At 43.3% G+C, this 26094-nt stretch overlaps 1 protein-coding gene across 2 annotated transcripts in view; it reads left to right on the forward strand.

Moving 5' to 3' along the window:
* prkar2aa (protein kinase, cAMP-dependent, regulatory, type II, alpha A) overlaps positions 1–26094 on the forward strand; it is a 344304-nt gene that overhangs the window by 24932 nt on the left and 293278 nt on the right. The window contains exons 6-9 of one of the 2 annotated variants that reach the window (XM_069937324.1): positions 8124–8196; positions 8882–8991; positions 9813–9937; positions 14013–17573. In XM_069937324.1, coding sequence (XP_069793425.1) covers positions 8124–8196; positions 8882–8991; positions 9813–9937; positions 14013–14075 — 371 coding nt within the window. In that variant the 3' untranslated portion in view covers positions 14076–17573. Of the gene's footprint in view, positions 1–8123; positions 8197–8881; positions 8992–9812; positions 9938–14012; positions 17574–26094 lie in introns of those variants that run through there. The other variant, XM_069937325.1, reaches the window with a different exon arrangement.

The raw sequence follows: 26094 nt of genomic DNA on the forward strand, positions 1-26094 counted from the left end.
TTCTTAATGAAGATGTAATAGCTTTGGGAATTAAATGGGCAGAGAAAGAGGGCAAGTGAGATAATGAAAGAGCATGGCACACACAGTAGTTCATAATAAAATTTGATATATTTTAGAGCAATTTGTAAAGTAGCATGAAGTTTTTACTGCAAATTTCAGAAATGCAGGATGCAGATTCAAAAGCTTAACTTTGATGCTAGTCCTCATTGCAAAAAAATAATAGAAGTTTTCCTTCAAATATATGACTTTGGTGAGACCATAACTGCAGTATTGGTCTCGCTTGATGAAGGATATACAGTGCCCTCAATAATGTTTGGGACAAAGACACTTTTTTTCTTTATTTGCCCCTGTGCTCCACAGTTTTAAATTTGTAATCAAACAATTCATATGTAATTAAAGTGCACATTCCAGATTTTATTCAAGGTTATTTGTATGCATTTTGGTTTGACCATGTAGAAATCACAGCACTTTTTATACATAGTCCTCTCATTTCAGGGCACCATAATGTTCGGGACATTTACCTACCCTGCTGTTTGTGATGATTAAAGTTTGGTTAATTGCTTCATTGGTGCAGGTATAAGAGAACTAGGCTTGCTTCTAAGGTTTTCATCACCTTTGGTGTCTGTAGTTGCCATTTTTCAACGTGAGGATCAGAATTGTGTCTATCAAAGTCAAGGACGCCATTACGAGGCTGAAAAACAAGAATACAAAAGAAAGAGACATCGTCCAAACCTTTGAATTACCAAAGCCAACAGTTTGGAGCATCATTAAAAAGAAAGAATGTACTGGTGAGCTCAGTAATCACAAAGGGACTGGTATTCCAAGGGAGATCTCCATTGCTGATGACAGAAAAATTCTCATCATAATGAAGAAAAATTCCCAAACGTATGTCTGACAGATCAGAAACACTCTTCAGGAGGCAGGTGTGGATATGTCAATGAGTACTGTCCACAGAAGACTTTATAAGAAGAAATGCATAGGCTACCCTGCAAGATGCAAGCCACTAGTTAGCCACAGAAAGGATGGCCAGATTACAGTTTTCCAAGAGAAGTATTTAAAAGAGCCTGCAGAATTCTGGAAAAAAGGTCTTGTGGACAGACGAGACCAAGATTAACCTGTAAGAGCAAAGCATGGAGGTATAAAGGAACTGCCCAAAATCCAAAGCATATCACTATGCCATGGTTTACATCTTCTGGTAGGAGGAACTTGTTTTGAGAAAAGCTTTAACAGAATGGGCCTGTTTTCTTGAGAGAGTTTTTGGCAGTATAGATTCTGTAAAGATGTTTATTGCATAGTGGCAGCCCTTGACTAGGATGTATTGTCCAAGGGTAAGTGTTAGCCTTAAAGAAGAAGGGAAGAACAGTTTCTCTCTCCGAGGATTGAGGCTTTGTGGGGGGGGGTGGGGGGGGGGGGGGCTATGTGGTTTGTGGCCTATTCTTGCAGGTGAATGTTTGTATTATTTGTATTGTTCAGTAAAGACTTCATAGACTCCAAAGGTTTTTTTCTAGACCATAAGATATAGGAGCAGAAATAGGCTATTCAGCCCATTGAGTCTGCTGCGCCATTCATTGATGAGCTGATCCATTTTCCCCACGCAGCCCCACTGCCCAGCCTTCTCCCCATAACCTTTGATGCCCTGGCTAATCAAGAAACCATAAATTTCTGCCTTAAATACACCCAATGACCTGGGCTCCACAACAAATTCCATAGATTCACCACATTCTGAAAAAACTTCAAGTCATCTCTCTTCTAAGTGAATGACTTTTAATCTTGAAGTTGTGCGCTTTTGTCCAAGACTCTCCCACCATGGGAAACAATATTTTTACATTTACTCTATCCATGCCTTTCAATATTCAAAATGTTTTAATGAGATTCCTCTCCCCCCCCCCCCCATTGGCCAAGAGCTGTCATGTGTTCCTCTAATGATAACCCTTTAATTCCCAGAATCATCCTGGTGAACCTCCTTTCTACCCTCTCCAACATCCTCACATCCTTTCTGAAATGAGGAATCCAGAACTGCATGCAATTCTCCAAGTGAGGTTTCACCAGTTACTTCTAGAACCTCAACATCATATCCCTTTTCTTGTATTCTATTCCTCTTGAAATAAATGTCAGCATTGTATTTGTCTTCTTTACCACCAACTCAACCTGCAAGCTTCCCTTCAGTCTATCCTAACCAACTTTTTAAAAATCAGTTATTTTGGAAACTTTTCTGTTTGTGATGTCCATACAAATTGCTGATTTAGATAGATAATTTCATTATTGCCTTGCAGACAGATTCCAAGCAATACCCATTTGAGTGATGGGTGCATGAGACAATTCATGCTGGCTTCTAGTATTTAGTTTAAATTTTAAAGACTACCATAATCAATCTCAAGAAGTGGCCTCTCAATCTGTGAGCTTGTAGTGGGCCGAGCGACCGCGCGAGTAAACTGGCCGAATCGCTGCAACACGTGGCCAGTCCAAGATGGCATGGGCCCCCTTTCACTGCTGAGAAGGAGCCTGCACCTAGCGCCATATGCGAGTTAAGGAGCACTCCATTTCCATGTAGCGGCCAGCCGGCTGGAGAATGACATCGTGATGACATCACTTCTGGAAGCTGGAGGATATATCACCAGAAGTGAGCGGGCCAGCACGGAGATGCAGCGAATTCAAACCAATAAAGTAATTCTTTGGTTAACCCTCACACTGTGTGGACGTTCTTTATTTGGTAGCGCTGCCGCAGCAATCGCTACAGTGGTGACCCCAACAGTTCCAACGTTTTGAAACCAGCATCGATCATACGGAAATGCAGTAATCGACCGAATCCACAGTTGCAGCTCCTGCGACCAACGCGGTGGGCGTACGTCTCCCGCCTACAGCTCGTTGAGTCACAGTTCCACATCAGGCGAATCGTTTCAGAGGACACCAATAGAAAACCCATTGATGGAGCGTAAGTATGAGCAGTTCCGACATTTCTTCCTGGACATCACATTGGCACAATTGCACCATTAGAATCCTCAACATGCAGGGCCTGGGCATCAGAAACCCCTCCGAGCTAATGCATGAGATGGTGGCCCTGGCAGACGGGCACACAGACTGTTTCCAGTTCGAGGCACTATTCCTCTTGAAACTACCAGTGCACGTATCCTCAGCAGTTTCAGACATAGATTTCAATGTCCCACACCTTATAGCCAAGAAGGCAGACAGGCTGTTCCACATGCCACAGCAGAGCTCCTTCCACACGCAATCAGTCTACGCAATCGGCGCCACCAACCCGTCCAGTCCACCAGAAACACCAGCGGTAGCTGCGGCTCAGTGGCAACATGAAAGGCGCGCAGGGCAGAACAGCAAGTACTGTTTCAATCACCGCCAATGGGGCAGGAACGCCCAGCAGCGCACCCCACCCTCCCCACCATGTTCGACTCCACTGCCAAAACCAACACGGCAACGGGAAACGGGCAGGCCGGCCATTGATAGTGGCCGAAGTAGTTGGTACACAGAAAGGCCTACTCTACCTCAGAGACCAGAGGACCAAGTGGGATTTCCTTGTTGACACTGGCGTGGAGATTAGCCTTATCCCGCCCACATACTTTGAGGCAAGACATAGCACCAAAGGCTTTCCCCTGCATACGGTCAACGGGTCCTCCATTCCCAGCTACGGTACCCGCCTGGTCACCATCCACATTGCAGATGCTGTTTTCCAGTGCGAGTGCACCATCGCAACCGTGGGACAGGCGCTTCTCGGGGTGGATTTCCTCCGGGTTCACGACCTGCTGGTAACTTTCCAGTCTTTCCCCCTCACCTTATGAAAACGCTGTGTGTGAATGCCATGCCCTCGGCCAAGACTAGTACGCCTCCTAACTGGCCAAATACCCAGCTTTATTGGCACTGAACTTCCATGACTCCAACCCGCCACATGGTGTGGAGCACCACATAGACTACCAGCCCCCCGGTGCATGCATGAGCCCGGCAACTCCCGCCAGACAAGCTCCAACAAGTCAAGGGCGAGTTTGCAGTCATGGGAGAGTTAGGGATTGTATGCCGTTCCAACAGCCCATGGCCCTCTCCGCTCCACATGGTACAGAAGAGCTCCTGCGTTTGGCATCCGTGCAGCGACTATCGACGTCTAAACAAAGCAACGGTCCCGGACACGTACCCCGTCCCGCATTTCCAGGATCTCACCACGAGGCTACATGGTTGCAGGATATTCTCCAAGGTGGAACTTGCAAATGAGTATTAGCAAATCCCGGTACACCCTAGCAACATCCTGAAGACGACCATCATTATACCTTTTGGCCTCTTTGAATTCTTAAGAATGCCTTTCGGACTCAAAAGATGACATCCTTGTCGCCAGCCCTGATGCCAGCACCCACAGGATGCACCTCAACAGACTGCAGTAGTTCAGGTTCACAGTGAACCTGGTCAAGTGCCAGTTTGACATGGAAACAATAGACTTTCTGGGGCACCGCATTACCCCAGATGGCGCCACGCCACTACTCAACAAGGTGGAGGCCATTCAGAACTTCCCTAAGCCAAGCATGACCAAAGGACTACAGGAGTTCCTGGGATGGTCAACTTCTATCATTGCTTCCTCCTCATGCAGCCCCTGTTCAGCCTTGTCAAATTCAATGACAAGATGCTGCAATGGAAACCAGAGGGCACGGAGGCTTTTCACGCCACCAAGGCAGCACTGGCGAAGGCCACGGTACTGGTACACTCGGATCCCACCTCTCTCTGTCCCTCACAATGGATGCTTGAGATAGAGTGGTGGGCGCGGTGCTAGAGCAATGGGTTGACAAGCACTGCCGACCTCTCGCCTTTTTCAGTAAGCACCTCTGAACACCAGAGCTCAAATACAGCGCATTTGACTATGAACTGCTGGCCTTGTACCTGGCGATACGGCATTTCCGCTACATGCTAAAGAGGAGAGTGTTCACTGCCTACACAGACCACAAACCATTGACCTACGCGCTGAGCAAGGTCTTGGACCCATGGTTGGCAAGACAACAACGGCACCTCTCCTACGTATTGGAATTCACCACAGATATCCGCCATGTCACCGGCAAGGCCAATCTAGTAGCTGATGCACTGTCCTACATTTCAACCAACCCCCACCGCCCCCCGCCGGCCCACAGACCAGCGCGTTAGACGTCCTGCACAAACTGAGAGAACAAGCGGGTGGACAACGCCCCCCCACTCGGCCACCATCCAGTCATGGCTCGCCATCCAGCCACGTTCCAGCAGATCTGCAGTTCACACAGTACGTATAGAGAGGACAGGAAGGGACCCCCTGTGATGCATTATAGTAACAGTAAGCAGACACAAAATTCAAAGACTGAGGAACAGGCTTTATTCAGCTTAAAGTCTCTGCTGTGGCTAGCTGTGCCCTGCTCCAGAGTGACTGATCTCGAGAGGGGCCGGATGTTGCTTATATCCCGGCCGGCTGATTGGCAGCCAACCGGGTGGGGTTTGGTCCATTCAGGTCGACTGATTGACAGCTGGCCTGGTGTAGTCTGTCCTCCACTGATCTTCCTGCAGGTAGAGTGATCGCCCCCTGCAGTAGGCTAGTGGTGTATCACCACAACCCCCACCCCTCCCACAGTGCCCGTATGAAGGCCCCTTCAAGGTACTGTGGAGAGACGGCGTGGTGTTCACATTGGACATTGCGGCTAACAGGACAGATTCATAGTCGACTGCCTCAAAGTCGCACACCTGGACTCTGACTTGCTGACCACGGTCCCCCGGGTCAAGCACAGAGATAGACTGCCCACAGACTGTAAGTCAGACTTGCTCAAGAGAGATTTTGGGGTGGGGGGATAGTGTAGCGGGCCATGCGACCGCGCAAGTAAATGGGCCGAATTGCCACAACACGTGGCCAGTCCAAGATGGCGCAGACTCCCCTTCACTGCCAAGAAGGAGCTCGCGCCTAGTGCCATGTGTGGGCTGTGAAGCCCTCCAATTCTGCGTAGCAGTCAGCCAACTGGAGAGTGACCCCACTATGTAATGACGTCACTTCCGGAAACCAGCGGGCCAGCGCAGAGATGCAGCAAATTCAAACCAATAAAGTCACTCTTTGGTTCCCCCTCACACTGTGTGGACGCCTCCTTATTCAGTAGCTCTGCCTCAGCAGTCACTACAAGCTCATAGAAAAGGATGATACCAGAAAAACATGTTTGTGTTTATGTTGTGGCAATTGGTTTCGTTGAGTCAGTGTGAGTTTAAAAATTGCACCTTTTAGTCTCAGTGTGTGAATGCCTTGGTTAATTTATGGTTTCAACCAGACCCAAGAATCAAAAAGAGAGCAAGGTTTGTCATTTACGTTTGCAAAGTGACATGGCTTTCCATCCTTGGTCAATGCTGCATGGTTTTTTTGCTTCGAGCAGGAGAGAAATATGATTAAAATGTGTGTTCTACAGTGTTGATGTTCCAAGAAGTAATTTGAAGTGGGAGATGGAGGGTGGTAGCTTTCAACCTCTTTCTACTCAAAACCATCTGCCCCTTCTCTCTTTATATCTTTGTTGCCAACATTCTTTTCTTTTTTTCCTTCTTTGGCTTGGCTTCGCGGACGAAGATTTATGGAGGGGTATGTCCACGACTACTGCAGGCTCGTTGGTGACTGACAAGTCCGATGCGGGAAAGGCAGGCAAGGGAAAATTGGTTGGTTGGGGTTTGGTGTTGGGTTTTTCCTCCTTTGTCTTTTGTCAGTGAGGTGAGCTCTGCGGTCTTCTTCAAAGGAGGTTGCTGCCCACCGAACTGTGAGGTGCCAAGATGCACGGTTGGAGGCGATATCAGCCCACTGGCGGTGGTCAATGTGGCAGGCACCAAGAGATTTCTTTAAGCAGTCCTTGTACCTCTTCTTTGGTGCACCTCTGTCTCGGTGGCCAGTGGAGAGCTCGCCATAGAACACAATCTTGGGAAGGCGATGGTCCTCCATTCTGGAGACGTGACCCACCCAGCGCAGTTGGGTCTTCAGCAGCATGTATTCGATGCTTGCGTACTCTGCCAGCTCGATTACTTCGATGTTGGTGATGAAGTCATTCCAATGGATGTTGAGGATGGAGCGGAGACAACGCTGATGGAAGTGTTCTAGGAGCCGTAGGTGATGCCGGTAGAGGACCCATGATTCCGAGCCGAACAGGAGCGTGGGCATGACAACGGCTCTGTACACACTGATCTTTGTGTGTTTCTTCAGGTGGTTGTTTTTCCAGACTCTTTTTTTTGTAGTCTTCCAAAGGCGCTATTTGTCTTGGCGAGTCTGTTGTCTATCTCTTTGTCGATCCTTGCATCAGATGAAATGGTGCAGGCAAGGTAGGTAAACTGGTTGACCGTTTTAAGTTTTGTGTGCCCGATGGAGATGTGGGGGGGCTGGTAGACATGGTGGGGAGCTGGCTGATGGAGGACCTCAGTTTTCTGCAGGCTGACTTCCAGGCCAAACATTTTGGCAGTTTCTGCAAAACAGGACGTCATGCGCTGGAGAGCTGGCTCTGAATGGGCAACTAAAGCGGCATCGTCTACAAAGAGTAGTTCACGGACAAGTTGCTCTTGTGTCTTGGTGTGAGCTTGCAGGCGCATCAAATTGAAGAGACTGCTATCGGTGCGGTACTGGATATAAACACCGTCTTCATTGTTGAGGTCTTTCATGGCTTGTTTCAGCATCATGCTGAAGAAGATAGTAAAGAGGGTTGGTGCGAGGACGCAGCCTTGCTTCACGCCGTCGTCAATGGAGAAGGGTTCGGAGAGCTCAATGCTGTATCTGACCCGACCTTGTTGGTTTTCGTGCAGTTGGATAACCATGTTGAGGAACTTGGGGGGGAGGCATCCAAGGCGCTCTCGTATTTGCCAATGCCCTTTCCTGCTCACGGTGTCAAAGGCTTTGGTGAGGTCAACAAAGGTGTTTTGTTCTCTGCACTTTTCTTGGAGCTGTCTGAGGGCAACATTATTGTTTCATGAACCTTCCACTTGATAAGGGTAATGAAAAGAAGATTTGGGAAGTTTAAAGAAGCCACAGCAATATGAGTATTGATTCAAATAGTTAAAGGATGACAGCATGAGAGGGGTTGTTAAAATAATGCAAGCTGGGGATTTTTTTGTTATTTCAGCTGCATTAATGTTTTTCTTCTTTCAACCTTTTTCCTTGTTAGATTTGCCTGCAAGTGGAATGTACTTCATGACATACGAGTGGCTGAAGCATTCACTTACTCCTGAGGGACAGAGGTCAGTCGCCCTTGAACATTGCATTTCCACTGAAGGTCTGATTTAGTTTAGAGTACATAGCAATCCCACCTCCAGCTCCCTAGTTTGGGAAAAGGGCTCTGGATGTTCTTGCTGGGGAGGATTGCATTTTTATTGTTCCCAAAGGGGTTGGACAAGTCTAATTGCTATTGGCAGTGTTTACAAGCACATTCTTAGAAAGAAAATTAAGATCAGTTGGAAAACTGCCATATGATGCTGTTAGATATTTACCATTGACATGTTATGAACATGAGAGGTGAGTGGGCTTGTGCTGAATCTCCAATCTGAAAGTCATTGAGAAAGGTAAGAAATGAAGATAGTGGTGAGGAAATGGAATCTAATTATTCTTTGGAGTGAACAAAGTAAAACTGGGGGGATTCAACAGGAGAGGCAGCACCCATGGGTTGGCACTCTTTTCCAAGATTTGATACAAGGCTTGTATTATTTGAAACATTGACTGCCCATCTCTCTCTATGGATGCTGCCTGACTCACAGAGTCCCTCCAGCTTCCCATTGTTCACTCCAGATTCCAGCATCTGCAGTTTTTGTGTTGCTCTGTCTGGAGCCTGCTTGGCCTCAGCAGGTTGAATGGTGGGTTCCTGTGACATGATATAATTCAGTGATTCTAATTTGACGTATTCTCTGTTTTTTTTAACTTTCACTGCAGTGTGACTGATCTCAGTGTTCCCAGAATCCTGTTTGCTGGTGGAATAGCTGGAATCTCCAACTGGGCCGTGGCAATTCCTCCAGATGTACTAAAGTCCAGATTTCAGACAGGTTGGTTTATTCCTTTCTTGTTCCCTTGATGACTTTGAGTTGAAAGTGGGTGTGGAGGGTGTTGTGTTGGAAGCAGTCTTCTGCTTGCAAGCTCTGCTTTCACAAGCAGTAATCAAAATAGAGTATCCCAGTTTGCATTTCACTTATATGGGCTTGTATGATTTCTGGTGCAGCCATAATGTTTGCCCAGGGTGCAGTTAAGAGCCAGCAGTAATTAGCAATTTCTCTTGCTCCTGATTGCAATTCACTGACTACAATCTCTGAGAAATGAGCACCCGTGTGTGTACCTGAGAGGAAGATGGGATTGAGCTTCACAACATGTAGTCCTGTCCTTTTAGGAAAAAGCCTTGGAATAAAGCACTGGTTTGTGTTAAACCATACATGATTCACCACCTTCCTTCCAGTAAAACTGAATAAATAAATGACCCTCTGGTTGTTTTTCTTTCTTTTTTTTTAAACTTTATTTAAAGGTTTTATCACAGGAATAAAAAGAAAAATTACATTTAAAGAAAAGATATAAAATAAAATAATATAATTACAATACAACATTAATAACCTAACTTAATTCAACCTAACCTAACCATATACAAGAACTAAAAATCTATATATAAAAAAAACCCACCCTTCCCCTCCCCCAAAATAAAGAGTGAAGAATTAGTAAAATTAATAAGTTTTTCTTTCTAAGATTCAAAAGATTCTAGAGGGGAATGTAGAAATTCATTTGGAGGGTAACTGCCTGTGTTGACTATACAGTCAGAATAGTTGCTTTTAAAGTGTTTGTAATTGCACTAATAATTTTCCTTGCTTTGCTAAACTTCTAGCTTCTGAAGGGCAGTATCCCAATGGATTTCGTGATGTTCTCCGAGAGTTAATCAGGGAAGAGGGCATTGGCTCACTGTACAAAGGCTTCACAGCTGTTATGATTCGAGCTTTCCCTGCCAATGCGGTGAGGACTAACAGTAAATAATTTCAGTGGAGGCAGATGTACTTGTATAGTCATGAGAAATGTGTAGCATTCATGAAGTGGGACATGTATATATTGTTGTTTATTTGTCATATTTACCGAAATACATTAAGAAGCTTTGTTTTGTGTGCTATCCAGGCAATCTAACTCGTACAGCAGGAAGTCTAATAATAACAAATGAATAGGGAGTTGTGTCACTGGAGTCAAATCAGAGTAGTTTTACAGGACTGGAGTAAGTACTGAAACATGGTGCAAGGAAAAGAGAAAGGTGTAGTTATAAAAACAATGCCAGCGCATCATCTTTTGTCATGATGAGATTCTGACAAGGGATGAGGCCAAAAACAGACATGTCATTGGGGGAGTTAAAATGGTTGGCTACAAGAAGCTCAAGTTTCATCCCACAAACCGAGTTTTTGGTGAAGAACTGAAACATTGACCATTTCTACAATGGATGCTGTTTGACCTGCTGAGTTCCTCCAGCATCTCATATAGCCCTTTTCACACTGTCTAACCTGTAAAATTGCTATTCAATGAACCAGGTAAAGAAGCCATTTTTGCTGTTCACACTAGACCACTTTTAACCAGTTCTCTGCGCCCTTTCACACTCACCACCAGGCATCCCTGGGGAGAGAGGCATCTATTCTCCACCGGTGACATCTGAGCGACACATCCACTAATTATGATCTTGTATTTAAATAAAATTAATCATGCCTAATTATAACATAATTAAGCATTACGTACAGCACAGTATGAGCCCTTCAGCCCCTGCTGTTGTGCCGACCTATATAAAACTTTCTGAATTTATAAAGGACCATGGAAAAGTGGTAGCGGCAAAAAAAATACATATGTGCACAATTTATAAAAACCATGGGAAAGTCGCAGAGTGAGAGAGAGAGAGAGAGCACGTGCGCAAGTGACAGCAACCTGCCCTCCCAGAATTCCATGTGGCAAAGAAACCCCCCCCCGCCCCCATGAGTGCTGCATGCATATAGTCTTTTCTCTCCTGCATGGAATTCTGGGAGGGCAGGTCTGCTATCTCTCTCTGAGAAAATTTCTCAGAGTCTTTATAAACTGTGCTCCTATGTGTTTTATTTCTGCTACCACTTTCCATGGTCTTTTATAAATTTATAACTTTATTTTGGTTGGCGCAACAACAGGGGCTGAAGGGCTCACTCTATGCTGTATATTAAGCTTAATTATGCTATAATTAGACATGATTAATTTAAAGTATATAGTACATTGATCAGAATTTAGTAAATTTAATACTAAGTTTATACCTTTTTAATCTTTTGTTTCCTTCATGTTCCTTCTTTCTTTGGCTTGGCTTCGCGGATGAAGATTTATGGAGGGGTATGTCCATGTCTGCTGCAGGCTCATTGGTGACTGATAAGTCCAATGCAGGACAGGCAGGCACGGTTGCAGCGGTTGTAAGGGAAAATTGGTTGGTTGGGGTTGGGTGTTGGGTTTTTTCTCCTTTGTCTTTTGACAGTGAGGTGGGCTCTGCAGTCGTCTTCAAAGGAGGTTGCTGCCCGCCGAACTGTGAGGCGCCAAGATGCACGGTTGGAGGCGATATCAGCCCACTGGTGGTGGTCAATGTGGCAGGCACCAAGAGATTTCTTTAAGCAGTCCTTGTACCTCTTCTTTGGTGCACCTCTGTCTCAGTGGCCAGTGGAGAGCTCGCCATTGAACACAATCTTGGGAAGGCGATGGTCCTTCATTCTGGAGACGTGATCCACCCAGTGCAATTGGGTCTTCAGCAGCATGGATTCGATGCTTGCGGACTCTGCCAGCTCGAGTACTTCGATGTTGGTGATGAAGTCATTCCAATGAATGTTGAGGATGGAGTGGAGACAGCGCTGATGGAAGCATTCTAGGAGCCGTAGGACCCATGATTCCGAGCCGAACAGGAGCGTGGGTATGACAACAGCTCTGTACACAGTGATCTTTGTGTGTTTCTTCAGGTGGTTGTTTTTCCAGACTCTTTTGTGTAGTCTTCCAAAGGCGCTATTTGGCTTGGCGAGTCTGTTGTCTATCTCTTTGTCGATCCTTGCATCAGTGTGCCCGATGGAGATGTGGGGGTGCTGGTGGTCATGGTGGGGAGCTGGCTGATGGAGGGCCTCAGTTTTCTTCAGGCTGACTTCCAGGCCAAACATTTTAGCAGTTACCGCAAAACAGGACGTCATGCGCTGGAGAGCTGGCTCTGAATGGGCAACTAAAGTGGCATTGTCTGCAAAGAGTAGTTCACGGACAAGTTGCTCTTGTGTCTTGGTGTGAGCTTGCAGGCGCCTCAGATTGAAGAGACTGCCATCCGTGCGGTACCGGATGTAAACACCGTCTTCATTGTTGAGGTCTTTATTGGCTTGTTTCAGCATCATGCTGAAGAAGATAGTAAAAAGGGTTGGTGCGAGGATGCAGCCTTGCTTCATGCCGTTGTCAATGGAGAAGGGTTCGGAGAGCTCATTGCTGTATCTGACCCGACCTTGTTGGTTTTCGTGTATTTGGATAACCATGTTGAGGAACTTGGGGGGGCATCCGAGGCGCTCTAGTATTTGCCAAAGCCCTTTCCTGCTCACGGTGTCAAAGGCTTTGGTGAGGTCAACAAAGGTGATGTAGAGTCCTTTGTTTTGTTCTCTGCACTTTTCTTGGAGCTGTCTGAGGGCAAAGACCATGTCAGTAGTTCCTCTGCGCGAAAGCCACACTGTGATTCTGGGAGGACATTTTCGGCGACACTAGGTATTAGTCTATTAAGGAGAATCCTAGCGAAGATTTTGCCTGCAATGGAGAGCAGCGTGATTCCCCTGTAGTTTGAGCAGTCTGATTTCTCGCCTTTGTTTTTGTACAGGGTGATGATGATAGCATCACGAAGGTCCTGAGGCAGCTTTCCTTGGTCCCAGCAGAGCATGAAAAACTCATGCAGTTTGGTATGCAGAGCTTTGCTGCCAGTCTTCCAGACCTCTGGGGGGATTCCATCCATACCTGCTGCTTTGCCACTTTTCATTTGTTCAATTGCCTTATATGTCTCTTCTCCAGTAAGGACCTCATCCAGGTCTAGCCTCAAGGGTTGTTGAGGGAGCTGGAGCAGGGCGGATTCTTGGACTGAGCGGTTGGCACTGAAAAGGGATTGGAAGTGTTCTGGCCATCGATTGAGGATGGAGATCTTGTCGCTGAGGAGGACTTCGCCATCTGAGCTGCGCAGAGGGCTTTGGACTTGGGGTGAGGGGCCGTACACAGCCTTTAGAGCCTCGTAAAAACTGCCTCACGGACACGTCTCCTGAAACCCTCTGGGATCAGCTGAAAACGGCCATACTGCAATCCACTGAAGAGGAACTGGGCTTCTCTTCCAGGGAAAACAAGGACTGGTTTGACGAAAACAACCAGGAAATCCAGGAGGTGCTGCCAAAGAAGCGATCTGCCCACCAGGCTCACCTTGCCAAGCCTTCCTGGGCAGAGAGAAAACGAGCCTTCCGTCTCGCATGCAGCCACCTTCAGCGCAAACTCCGGGAGATCCACGTTCCTGGACCCGTGCAAAAACAGCATCAACACATCACTACTTTGTCCGTGGACAGCCCATCTCCCTCTTACTGGGCTAATCAGCAGGAAGGCATCAGATGACCCAGGGAATGATGCACCCTACCTAGGCGGTCCATCTCCGGAGTGATTTGACGCTTGCATGCCTATTCACGAGCATTCACACTGGCCCTTTAACCGGTATATTGGCCATTAATTACTAGGATAAGGTGCTAGTGTCAAAGAGGCTGTAGTTTGCTCAAGATTCCCAGCACCTGCAGCTTTTGCATTACTCTAAAATTCTAGAAGTTAACTGGCCTCTTCTTCCTACTCATCAAAATCCCTTCCTTCCATTGGGAAGAATGATGTTAGCTACCTAAGGACAGACAGCACTACTGAGTGAACCAACTGAAATGATGCTGTATGCAAAATTTGAATTTGATGACATAATTTGAGAAAGACTTTCACCAGGATATTCTGAAACTAAAACCTGATTTCTAAATGTGCTACTGGCTTACTTTTTATGGGTTCTTTTATGCTTTACTTTCAGGCATGCTTCCTTGGCTTTGAGGTGGCCATGAAGTTTCTGGACTGGCTTGTACCTGGCATGTGAAAGGGGAACAATTATGGATTGTTGTTGAAATTCTGAAGTCGCTCACAAGAAAGGTGTGACCAAGCTGAATCAGGAATAAGAATGGCATTTTATCAACTGATGATGATTGAATCACTTTTATTTTTTAATTATTTTCTTAAGGAGTATACTTTGTAAAATGCATATAATTGCCTTAACATTCAGCAGGTAACTAAATTTCAAGTGCAGCCTTGGCACCCAGCTGGATTTGAGCTATAACCTCTAAACAACACCTGATATATCTACAAAGGGGTGGGGGGGAGGGGAAATATTATGACCTTGGTGCACTGGGCTGGCGAAAAAGTAGTTCTTGGTGACAAATCCCATTGCCCAGGACTTTATCTGCACTGATACTAACTGTCAATGTTAAACCTTCCCCTGCACAACAACAAAAACCCACTTTATTTAGCAGTATGGAAAATGGTGGATGCACACAAATATCTGAAAAGAAGGAATGCTTAATATTTTGTGCATTACCATTCATTCATTGTTATTTTGGATGCGATTTCAGGCATGATATTGACCAGGGTGTGCTTTAACATGACTGACCTTACATATAGATTTTAGACATTAAGGAAGATTGACAGATTTGCACTAGGAGGATTACTCTACAGCTGCATTGGGTCTGAGAGGAGGGATGAGCTTCTTCATTTCCAAATGAGTTGGTGAGCATTACTCCCTGGCTTCTGCGCTGCATATTTTATGGGCTTAAGGATCTGAACCATGTAGTCCTTTATCCATCAGGGACTGAACCAACCAAACCTCTTTCCCTCAGGAGCAACACCACAGCTCGCCTTAACATGAACCTGCAAATTCTATGCTTATTCTAAATCATAAATTTTATTTTATTGCTTTTAACTGCCTCTTGAATAGGGATCACTCCTACTATTTCTCCATCATAGATTAATATGAGCCATTTGCACAGCAGTCCAGGTTATAAATAGGATTGGACTATTGCAAGAACTTTATATTGATGAACTCATTTGTTTATTATTGTGAATTTGTTGTCTTGGTTACTGAATGTAATTTCTGCTGGACATTGGCACACTTGAACTTTGACCTGTTTGGGTTCTGTCAGCAATGTGGATAATTGGAGCACTGGTGGTGGACACAGTTCCTTGGGATGGTTGCTCAGTTTGGTTCAATGACCATGAACTTTTTTTCTATCGAACCATGAGATATGAAATGACAATTCAAGATATGCTAATGGGCACTAGAGAAAGGAAGCCTGGACTTGGCAACCCAGAAGAGTTGTATCTGGCTTCTATCAGTGTGCTCTTATTCAGGTGAATATGTGCCTTTAGTGTCTGATAACTCATCAATGACATTTGCAAAGATATGGAGGGAGATTGAATAGGATATTACAGGATGAGAAAGGTGGACTAAAAAAATTATACAGTGCCAGCACAAAAAGCCTTCTGTGGCAAGGCTGAGCAATAAAACCTGACAAAGGCTGATGTACCTTGTCACTGCTTACGGAAGTATCCGCTTTCTTAGTGTCATTTGTAGTGAACTTGGTTTTGTGGGATGCAGGAAGTCACCAGTGACCCTGAGACATCATCCATTGATCAGAACTGACAGGAGATGAGGCATTTCCATATAATGGCCAAGTGCTATTTACAGGTACACCATTAATCTGGCTTTCTAGCCTTCGAGGAGATATGTAGATACTATTACTTTGTAGAATATGCTGTCTCTCTCGGTTATTTCTTGATTATTTTCTTTATAGTTCCCAGTTCAAAGTAGCATTTTTTGAGAAGCACAGGCTATGAAGCACTTGGGTATTAGCTGCTTACCCTGAGATTTAATTATATGTAATCTTATGAATTTGGTGAAATAATTTTAAACTGATACTTGAATGTAATTTTCAGTGAATGACTTTGAAACTGTTTCAATGTGTACCTTTGTCTTAATTACTAGTCATAATTTCTGATTATGTCAAAAGATGTGTTACTTTACATGGTGGAAAATTAATTATTTCTTGTGGATTACACTTGAACAACCAAATGATAAAAGCTTTCTTATTAGTGAGCACAAATCCAGGTAATCAGCTTTATTGAAGCTTGGGATATAGCCACTAGAGAACAGGAGCAAAGGAGAAATAATCACTTGGTTTAGCCACTGTTATTTAAGGCTACCTTATGCAATGCATTAAATTCCTGGGTCGTTAACAATTTGTTTTGGAGATTGTTTTCCAATTCTATATATTTGTTTACTTTGTTCTTTTTAATGGCAATCAGCATTTAATTTCCAGTAGGCTTGGGAATGATCCTTCTTGTAAAACTTTTTTGTACTGTCTTCTTAAAAGAGAAGTGCATGTTTTATGAAATTAACAATGCAATATTGGGAATCCTTTTATCTGTTCTTCCTTTCTTTTGAGGTTCTGTTGGCAATGTGGATAATTGGAGCACTGGTGGTGGACACTGTTCCTTGGGATGGTTGCTCAGTTTGGTTCAGATGGATTCTGAGGCATCATCTCAATTATTGCCCATGCTGCAACATTAGCTTTATTTGGCCAGTCGAGGAAGGAAGTGTCTTGGCTCCTTTCTGGTTATCCACTTGCATCCCCCTCCAAGTGGGTGACCCATTGACTTATTCATTCAGCTAGACTGTGTAGTCCTTGAGAGTAAATTGTGTAGTTTTCCCTATTAGATATAGGGCCTAATCTCTCTTCTGCTCCAGTCCTCTCAACATCCTATGATAGGAACAGCAAAGCTGTGCCCTTCCAATCATTTGTGAATAGTCAAAGTGTGCATGAGCCGATCTGCATAAATGTAAAATGAATAGAACTGTCTGCAGTAGTCAAAATACTGGCCTTTAATCTCCAATAACTCTATTCCAGTTTAATGCTAACCAATAATTCAATATCCCAAAACCTGCTCAGGCTGTTGATGAAAAGGGTTCAGATGTGTCTTTTCACATTGGAATTTAAGAACATAAAATGGACGTGTTTAATAGTGAGATTGGCTTGATGATCCAGGACCCTTCTCGAGGGTTCTGCACAGTGAGAAGTGTTGTCATTAAAAAAAAATAATTCAAGTCTCTGTCACAAGATTCCAAGCAGGAGTGCTCATTCTTCCTGATATCCAAGTCATGCTTATTCCTTTGTTTGCGGTGTGAAATCAGATTAATTGTTGAAATAATTTCAATTTCTGGAAAATTTTGTTTTCTATATTTCAAATGTGAAGCTCTTATTTTCAGATACCCTTCAATGGTGAAAGATGTATTCATTTGAGTCATGGTGAGATTTGTTTTTCATTGAATGTTCTATAATTGAATCAGTGTGACAGTTGTACAAATGCCCTCTGAAACACATGTAAAAGTTTCTGTCATCAAGGCTACCCTGGAATTAACTGCTGAAATTAGGGCAGTGCAAGTCCACTGTATTTTATACAGAAACAAATGACCTCTTCTATACTAAATTAATATGGCTCTGTTTAATATCTTTCACACCTAATAAATCTAATTTCATTTTACCTATCATTTGTGTTTTCGGTAACTTGCAATGGTTTGGTGTCTCCATTGAAAAAGACCCTTAAAGCTGGAGTTTCTGTTTTATGAAAGGTTTATGCCTTGAGACAGCATTGAGAAGGGGATGTTCATGCATCAACTGCACTAGATCACATCTGGTGCAGGAATACCAAGTACCCAAACAATCCCTTCTGTCATCTCACACAGAGTCAGATGATCCTACTGCCAGTGACCCAGAGCTCAAATTAAATATATATATCTGTGTGAAATTTCTTCTCTGAAGTTTGTGAATCTTAACGTAACCGTAGAGAGTACAGAGGCTCTTGCTGATCATAGACAGACTTTAGTCAAGGTAATAGTCAGGGTTATGAAGAGCAGGCAGGAAATGGAGGGAAAGACAAAATAGACATTAGAGGATAAACGGCCTATTCTTGGTCCTCGTTCTTCAATTCATATTCCACAATGCTCAGGCAAAACACTGGGAAGACCCACAGGATGTGTCTTAAGGTAAAGAGATCTTGGCATTGCAAGTACCAAGGAGCAAGACCTCCAGCTTGTCCAGTTCTGTCCTCTCCCCAGAGACCTACACATTCTGAGAAAGTGACTCCCTAGAACTTAAATTTGCTCACCCTCTCCATCTCTGAATTCCATATGATCACTGGATTAAACACCTCTGGTTTTCTCTTCCTGAAGTTCACCATCTACTCTTTAGTTTTGGTGACATTGAGTGCAAGATTGTTATTTGTGTACCTTTTCAATCAAGTTTTCAATCTAGATCCTAGGGTGGCATTGAACGTTTGACTCAAAAATCAGTGTTCCAGGTCTGAATACTAATTTGGTATGACACAGGGATTGGAGGCTGGGGCTTTTTTTTTGGAGTGGAGAAAGCTGGGGTGAACTTATAGATATATGAATAGGAATGGTTTGAAGACATGGGCAGTTAAGAGGCAGAGACAAATTGGGCTGAAGAGCCTGTTTCAATAGCTCTATAAGTCGAGTTCTTGCTTCCTACCATATCAGTTAATAAATTGTGCAATGCATTTTAACTATTTTTGACATCACAATCCTCTGTCAAAATTATGCTGACTGAAGTTTGTTTCCTTTGTTCTTTAAATTGTTTGTTCACTCATGAGTTCTATCCACCTTCCTGCCCTGTGCAGAGCTGAGGTAAGAACTGGAAATTGAGATCCAAAACTGCAATTTAGTTCACAATCATCATCATCTTGCATTTCTTGCTTCCAAAAAAACCCAACATGGCTGACCTCCAAAGATCATCACCAACAGGACTGTGAGTTTGGGGTATGGTGTTTGTGCAGAGTTTGGGTAAAATTGATGACCTTGATTTCTGTCCAGTGCTCTGGAGGAGTAGCCTTCATGAACTTCACACAGGTGTCTCCGCAGGTCAGGTTTGGGCAGTGTTTCTGAGGCTTCTTTCGGGCTTTGGAAGGAGTTGAAGGTCCTGAAGAAAGGGCAGAGAAACATCACAAGGGGTCCAGGAATGTGGATGACATCAAATAAAGAACGGTATAGCACAGAAACAGGTCATTCATCCCAGAAGCCTGCACAAAATATGATGCCCAAATTAAACAAAAACTCTACACATGATGCATAAAACCTTCACTCATTGCATATTTGATTATGTTTATTGTCATTTATGTTCTACAATGGATATATGCAGCAAAATTCTTTCTAAGTGCAACCAAACGTGGTTTAAAAAAAACCAAAAACAGCAAGAAACAAGTACAGTAGTAAATTGAATTTAAAGGAGACATTAAACGCAAATGAAATAAATGGATAATAAAACACAAAAGTGCTGGAGGACCTCAGCAGGTCTCACAGCATCTATATATAACCAATGTTTTGGAATTGAACCCCACAAAGTTTGAGCAGGCAGGTTTCAGGAGGAAGAGGGAGGTAAGGGCAAGGGAAGGAGCACAGGCCAACAGACAAAAGTTGGTAATAGGACATGGGTAATAAATATTAGGTTATCCTGTGAAAAAAAAGTGTATTTGCAATAGTGCAGATATCCTTTTGTGTTGAAGCAGTCTATGATTAGTGTAAGCTTGCCCTTTGCACCTTGGAGACATTTTCCACCTCAGAGTCGCACTCAATGGAGTCAACTGTGGGTAGGTTCTTTTCTTTGATATCTCCATCTTCAGATTAAACCAGTAGTTCTCAACTTTTTTTTCTTCTCATGTACCACTTTAAGTAATCCCTGTTGCCTTCAGTGCTCTGTGATTAGTAAGGGATTGCTTAAGGTGATATGTGAGTAGAAAGGGAAGGTTGAGAATCACTGCTCTAGACCCAATTGTTACTGAACTATTTTGCTTGAGAAAAATTGGCCCATTTCCTTTGGAGTTATGAAACCCTGCACATAACGTGTCCATGAGATACGATTAAAACAATGGTTTTCAAACTTTCTTTCCACCCACATACCACCTTAAGCAAAATCCTTTACTATCACAGAGCACTGATGGCATAGGGAATACTTAAAGTGGTATGTGAGTGGAAAAAATAAGGTTGAGAACCATTGGGCTAAACTTTATTCAAGTAGCTAGGAATTCCAAATTCCAGCAGCACATTATCTGGTAGATCCTTCAGTGCAAACTTGAAGGAATGTCTTTCAGATTACATACATAACCAAAGACCAGTCTTATTTGGAAAACTTTAGTGGGACTATTTTAAAAATGGAGATATTCCCCATATCCTGGCCATCGTTCAGATTTCCGCTGAAGCTTAAATTTATCATTCAACTATGCTGTTTGTGAAAGCTTGCTGTGAACAATTTCCTGCAGCATTTCTTACATTACCATGATGGGAACACCTCAGAAGTACTTATTTGGCCATTTAGCAATAAGCATTTTGACATTATGTAGAGGGCTTTAAAAATGTAAGCCTTTCTTTCCTGGAGAGAAACTACCAAACTAATGAAAATATTACACAAACTTCCCTCCTTTCCATAGACTCCATGTACATCTGCTGCCTTTTCCCATCACAGATCAGACACCATCTATTCTCCCTCCTCCCAGCAGGGGGAAGGCTTAAAACATGAGAGCCTAAAGACCTCCCACCCCCACAGTCATCAGATTCCTGAATGAACCCCTTAACAGTGCCATTTATCTTCTGTTTCATTGTGATCCTTTGTCTGTAAATTGTGCTCTTTACACGGCTGTTTGAATGCTAGCAGAAGAATGGGTTTCATTGTATAAAGTATTCCGTGACAAATAGGTTAAATTTAAAACTCTGAGTATTGGATGATCTTCATTCACATTGTCACCAATAGCTTTAGATTCACACCTTTTATGTAGAGGTGAAACCATTTCTTCATTTTCTGTGCCACTTTGACCCTGGTTTCATTTTGATTCTAATTATACAACACTCCATTAATAAGAGTTCCTTGTTATTGTGCATTCTGGCAAAGGAACTGTTACTGAAGTCCAATGCACAAAACCTATGATCCTCAAGCAGGTCGAAGCGACCCATCTGCAGCTGCAATGATACATTGTTTGACAGTCCAAGTGTGATATGCAGTACATTTAAAATTAAAACATTGGGCAGTAGGACGAAAAAAGGAGAGATTAAATTATTTCACCCATTTGATACCTCAACTAATTTTCTCTTATTGAAGCTTTGTCTTTTTTTTAGAACTCTCTTGACATGTGACGCATCATGGGTTATTGCCTCTCCCAAACTGTAACTTCAGCTTGCAATGACGGCAATTTGAATGTATTGGAACAAACAGAATATACATGAGGACATCAGGAGTGTTGATGTGTAGAGGAACCTTGGGGTGTAAGTTCATAAATCTCTGAATATTGAAGGAGGCATCCTGCAAAGTTACTGTCATAGCCTGAGGCATTGAGTGAGAGATGGGATATCATATTATAACTGTCCTAAACATTGGTCAGGGCACATTGAGAGTGTCGTGCACAGTCCCAGTTGCCACATCATAGAAAGGATGTATTTACATTAGAAAGAGTACAGAAAAGATTTATCGGGATGTACCCTGGGATAAAGAGCTTTACTGAAAAGGAGAGATAGATAGGCTGTGTTTTTATCACTAGAACATAGGAGGCTAAAGGATGACTTTATGGAAAATGGATGAATTATGATGGGTATATTTAGAATAGATAGTCTTTTTTAAGGGGGTGAAGCTTAAAATAGGGTATAGGTTTAAGTTGAGAGGAGAGCTCAAAGGCGTACAATTTTCATAAAGGGTTCAATCACAATGTTTCCAAGACATTTGGACAGAATAGACTTAATGCTGGCCAATGGAATGAGCATAAATAGACAAGAAAGGAAAATGAGGGCTGCTTTGACTGGCATATAACCTAAATATTCAGGAAAGTAGATTGAAGACAGACAAGGAACTGCTCCCAAAGAAGAGTGAATCTGTGAAATTGTCTGCCCAATGTATTTAGAAGCTGCCTCAGTGAATGTATTCAAAGCACAGATAGATTTTTGATTAAAAGGTTAAAAGTAATGGGGAAACAGATGTGTAAATGGAGTGAATTCATGGCCCTGATCTTGTAGAATGGAAGAATAGGCTTGGAAGAATAGGCTTGACTGGTCATATATCCTTCTGTTCCTATTATGAGCATCACAGATGGCAAAGTTGAGTTGGGCCAAAGGGCCCATTTCCAAGCTAATTTGTCCACACATATAACTGAATTTAAATAAGTGGATTCACTATATCCACACTTCCAGAGGTTGAAGTCTCATAACGTAGCCATGACATTTCTCCACCTTGTGACTCAACTGTTAAAACTACTGGAAAAAATAGTTTAGGCCAATTGGTTAGTGCTTTCTGAAGAAGTTTTATATTTTTACTTTTACCTCATTGCAAAGTTATTTACCATGTAACTCAGAGGTGAACATCATTCAGCTGAAGTAATAAGATTCAGCCCACTGAGCTGAAGTTACCTCAGCACCTTGAGACTTGAGATTCAACAGTTGTAAGGTTTTTAAGACTCAACTGTGACGTTGTCCTGTTCCTGTGAACGTGATGTTTCACAAGTCACTGATCAAAAATCTGAGATATGTCTCACACCAAGGGCTTCAGTTTCTATATAATGGGTCAGCCATTCAGTAGAAAGATATAAATTTTAAAAACATTGAATTTTCTTTCCAAGAGGGCTGTGGAAACTCAGTTGCCCAGCATATTCAGGACAGATCTTTGGGGGATAAGTGAATGAAGAGACTTGGTGAAACAGAACAACTTCCTCCTTCCCCAAGGTGGTGCTAATGTCCCAAAAATTAAAAACTGAAATCCTGTTCTCCCATTCACTCAGCAAGCCTCACATTCAATTCTTTGATTGGCAAGCAGAAGCCAATGGCTCGGATAGTAATCCAGAATAATCATCTTTCTGGTTCTGATTTTTAATTTGGACTGGAGCTGCTCAGATTGTTTCAGCAGAACTTCCTTGTTCCTCCTAACCCTGCCATTGGTTCCCACATGAACCACTATCTCCTTTCCCACCCAGACCAAGTTGCCCTCCAAACCTTAGATGTTCAAAACCCTAGGTCCGCAACTTAACAACTTAAGAAACAGGAGCAAGAGTAGGCCATTTGGCCTGTCGACCTGCTTGATATCTTAACTTCAATAAGATGGTGTCTTATCTGACTGTGGGATCAATTCCATCTCCCAGCCTTTTCACCATAATCCTTAATTTCTCTGACAATAAAAATATCTATTTCCTTGTGTCTCAACTACATTCAGAGAGAGGTCCTTAACCTCAGGCCCAGAGAGTCAACATAGCGAGCAGTGACATTTCCATATATGTAACAAACTCGCTGGATATTTCAGCTTGTCGCAACAAATTGAAACATTCAAACACAAGACCCCAGCTCCACATCTGGCCCACACTCTGGACCCCAGGTCTGACCTTGCACTCTGTTCCCACTCTAGATTCTTGCCCAAGCTGCACACCCGGCGTATGCTCTTGACCGACCAGGCGAGGATGGGTTCTGTATAGCTCGCTGTTTTCAATATTCACGGACAAGTAACTGATGCCTGGGACTGACCTTGCGATTATCTCGATCCCATCCATTGATCCTGTTTTAGTCTTACTTGTGTTCTTTTATCTTAAAGTTTAAAGTTTATTTGTCACATTATATCTGCAATAGTGAGAAGGTTTCTTCTCTAGGCAGTCCATCAGGTTAGATCTAACATTTGTATAGAGATGTAAGGAGCACATTTACGGAGGATAGCACTGTTGCGGGGTTCATTCTGGAGCCTGATGGCTGCAGGGAAGAAACTGACTTTAAGTCTTTTGGTCCGTGCTTTCACATTCTTGAATCTTCTCCCCCAATGGGAGGAGGGAGTGTGTTCAGGGTCTGATGGGTCTTTCAATATGCTGGCTGCCTTTCCGAGGCAACAGGAGGTGTGATTGAAGTCCTTGAAGGGGAAGGAGGTTTGTATGATGTTCTGAGCTGCAGTCACTACTTTCTGTAGCTTCCTCCAATCTTGAGCAGAGCAGCTCCCCTACCACACTGTGATGCATCCAACAAGTATGGTTTCTTTACCAAGCATAAAGTACGTTCACTCGGTAAACTCTTAACCCCCTAGTGAAATCCATTGCAGAGAGATCACCTGATACAAGTCAGACACAAAATGTGCGTACTTTAATAAAGGGATCCGATGGAAGTTTCTCTACAGTCAAGAGTTAGTCCTTGGCAAGAAAAAAAGGAGTAACTTCCAAGCATTAATTTATTGTTCACAAGCAATATTACACAACTTTCCTTTCTTACAAAATAAGCTGATTTCACAAATGCTATGAATTTAGCTGAGGTTTTGATTTTCACACCCTCTGAAAATTGGAATTACTTTTGTAGAAAGAGTAGATGCATTACATGTTGTTGGAGTCTCATCAGGCCTGACCCCCCCCCCCCCCCCCCACGTTAGAAGCATTGCATGTGATTCTTTTGCATCACTTTTGATTTCAGTCCCCGATATCCAAGGGCATTTTTGAATTCTTGGAACTGTGCACCTCAGCTACTCAGAGGAAGAGTCCTGACCCAAACATTTCAGTCCATTTCTCTCCAATGATGGTGCCGAACCCGCTGAGTTCCTCCAGCTTCTTGTTGTTTGCTCAAGATTCCAGCATCTTGCGTTTCTCCAAAACGTGAACTGGTTATTTTTCCACAGATGTGGTCTGATTCACTGAGCATCTCTAGCATTTTCTGTTTTTCAGATTCCCAGTGTTAGTATCTGCAGTTTTTGTAATGGTCACCTTCACCATTGCTCCTATTATTATGCAGTGAATCTGGAAATGTAGGGTATAAGACATGGGACCCCTGAACTGCCTCTCCATCATGTCCTATTTACATTAGTACCTCTTCTCCACATCCCCAATCTTAATAAAGGGTCCAGGCCTGAAACATGGACCATTTTCTTTTCTCCTTCTAATATTGCTCGACCTGCTGCGTTTAGCTTCAGAACTTGACCAATAGTTCATCATACTACAGATAATATTCCAAGATATTACAGTAAAGAAGAAATGAATTATGAGCTCAGTGGGTCAGGCAACATCATGGAGGAAAGTGGAGAATTGACATCTTGCCTCTTTACGCAACCGACCTCCTTCACACAACCTTCCTCTTCTGTGGGTGATTGAGATCTCTCACACTTCCCCTGAGCTCCTCACTCCAGATTCCAGCATTTGTGGACTCTTCTGTGATTCCATGTTAGTACATGGGAATATTTTAAAACACAGACTTAGACCCCAGGTCACAAGCTGGTGATTAAAACATGGTCAAAAGAGTAGGTTTAAAGAGCATCTGAAAAGGAAAGGGAGGGAGAGAGGCAAGACAGTCAAGGAAATGAGGCCCAGAGCCCTCAGGCACAACTACTGAAGGCTCCACAGTGGAGGATGGAACTGAAGGAGCATCATTGATCACAAAATGCTGGGAAGAAATGAAGCCAGCAAATTCCAAACCAGTTCCCATTCCTGTACATTTCACTTTTCCATCTCCTCTCCCTATCCGTAACTGCTACTTTAGTCTGGTGTGAACCACCTTTGGTGAGTATTTCCATTCTCAAAAAACACAAGGCAGAACACACTCTCTTCCCTCTCTTCCATTTGGGGAGTCGACTTCAAACTGTGAAACATCCACCAACAGGTTTAAAGACAGTTTCTTCCCTGCAGCCATCAAGCTCCTGAATTAACCCCTTGACAGCTCTCATGTTGCCCTTGCTTGGTGCAAATTGATATTTCTTTCATGGATAATTGTGCTCTTTTACACAATAGTCTGAGTGTTAGAGTTAATGTTAGACTGATCGCCGAATAACCTTTCTCATTGTACATGTATAATGTGACAAACTTAAGCTAATATCAAACACACTGAAGAAAATCAAGGAGAGGTGATTTTATTGGCAGCAGGACAATGAGAGATTACTATGGAGTTGTCTTTCGTGACCAATTTTCAAGCAGAAAATACTTTAAATGACATGGAAATGTTTTGTGTGATAGAAGAAGCTCTTTTGGAAACCGCTATAATTTAAAGTCCAGGATCACATCACAATGCATGA

Source organism: Narcine bancroftii, chromosome 5, assembly GCF_036971445.1.
Source record: "Narcine bancroftii isolate sNarBan1 chromosome 5, sNarBan1.hap1, whole genome shotgun sequence".
NCBI lineage: Eukaryota > Metazoa > Chordata > Chondrichthyes > Torpediniformes > Narcinidae > Narcine > Narcine bancroftii.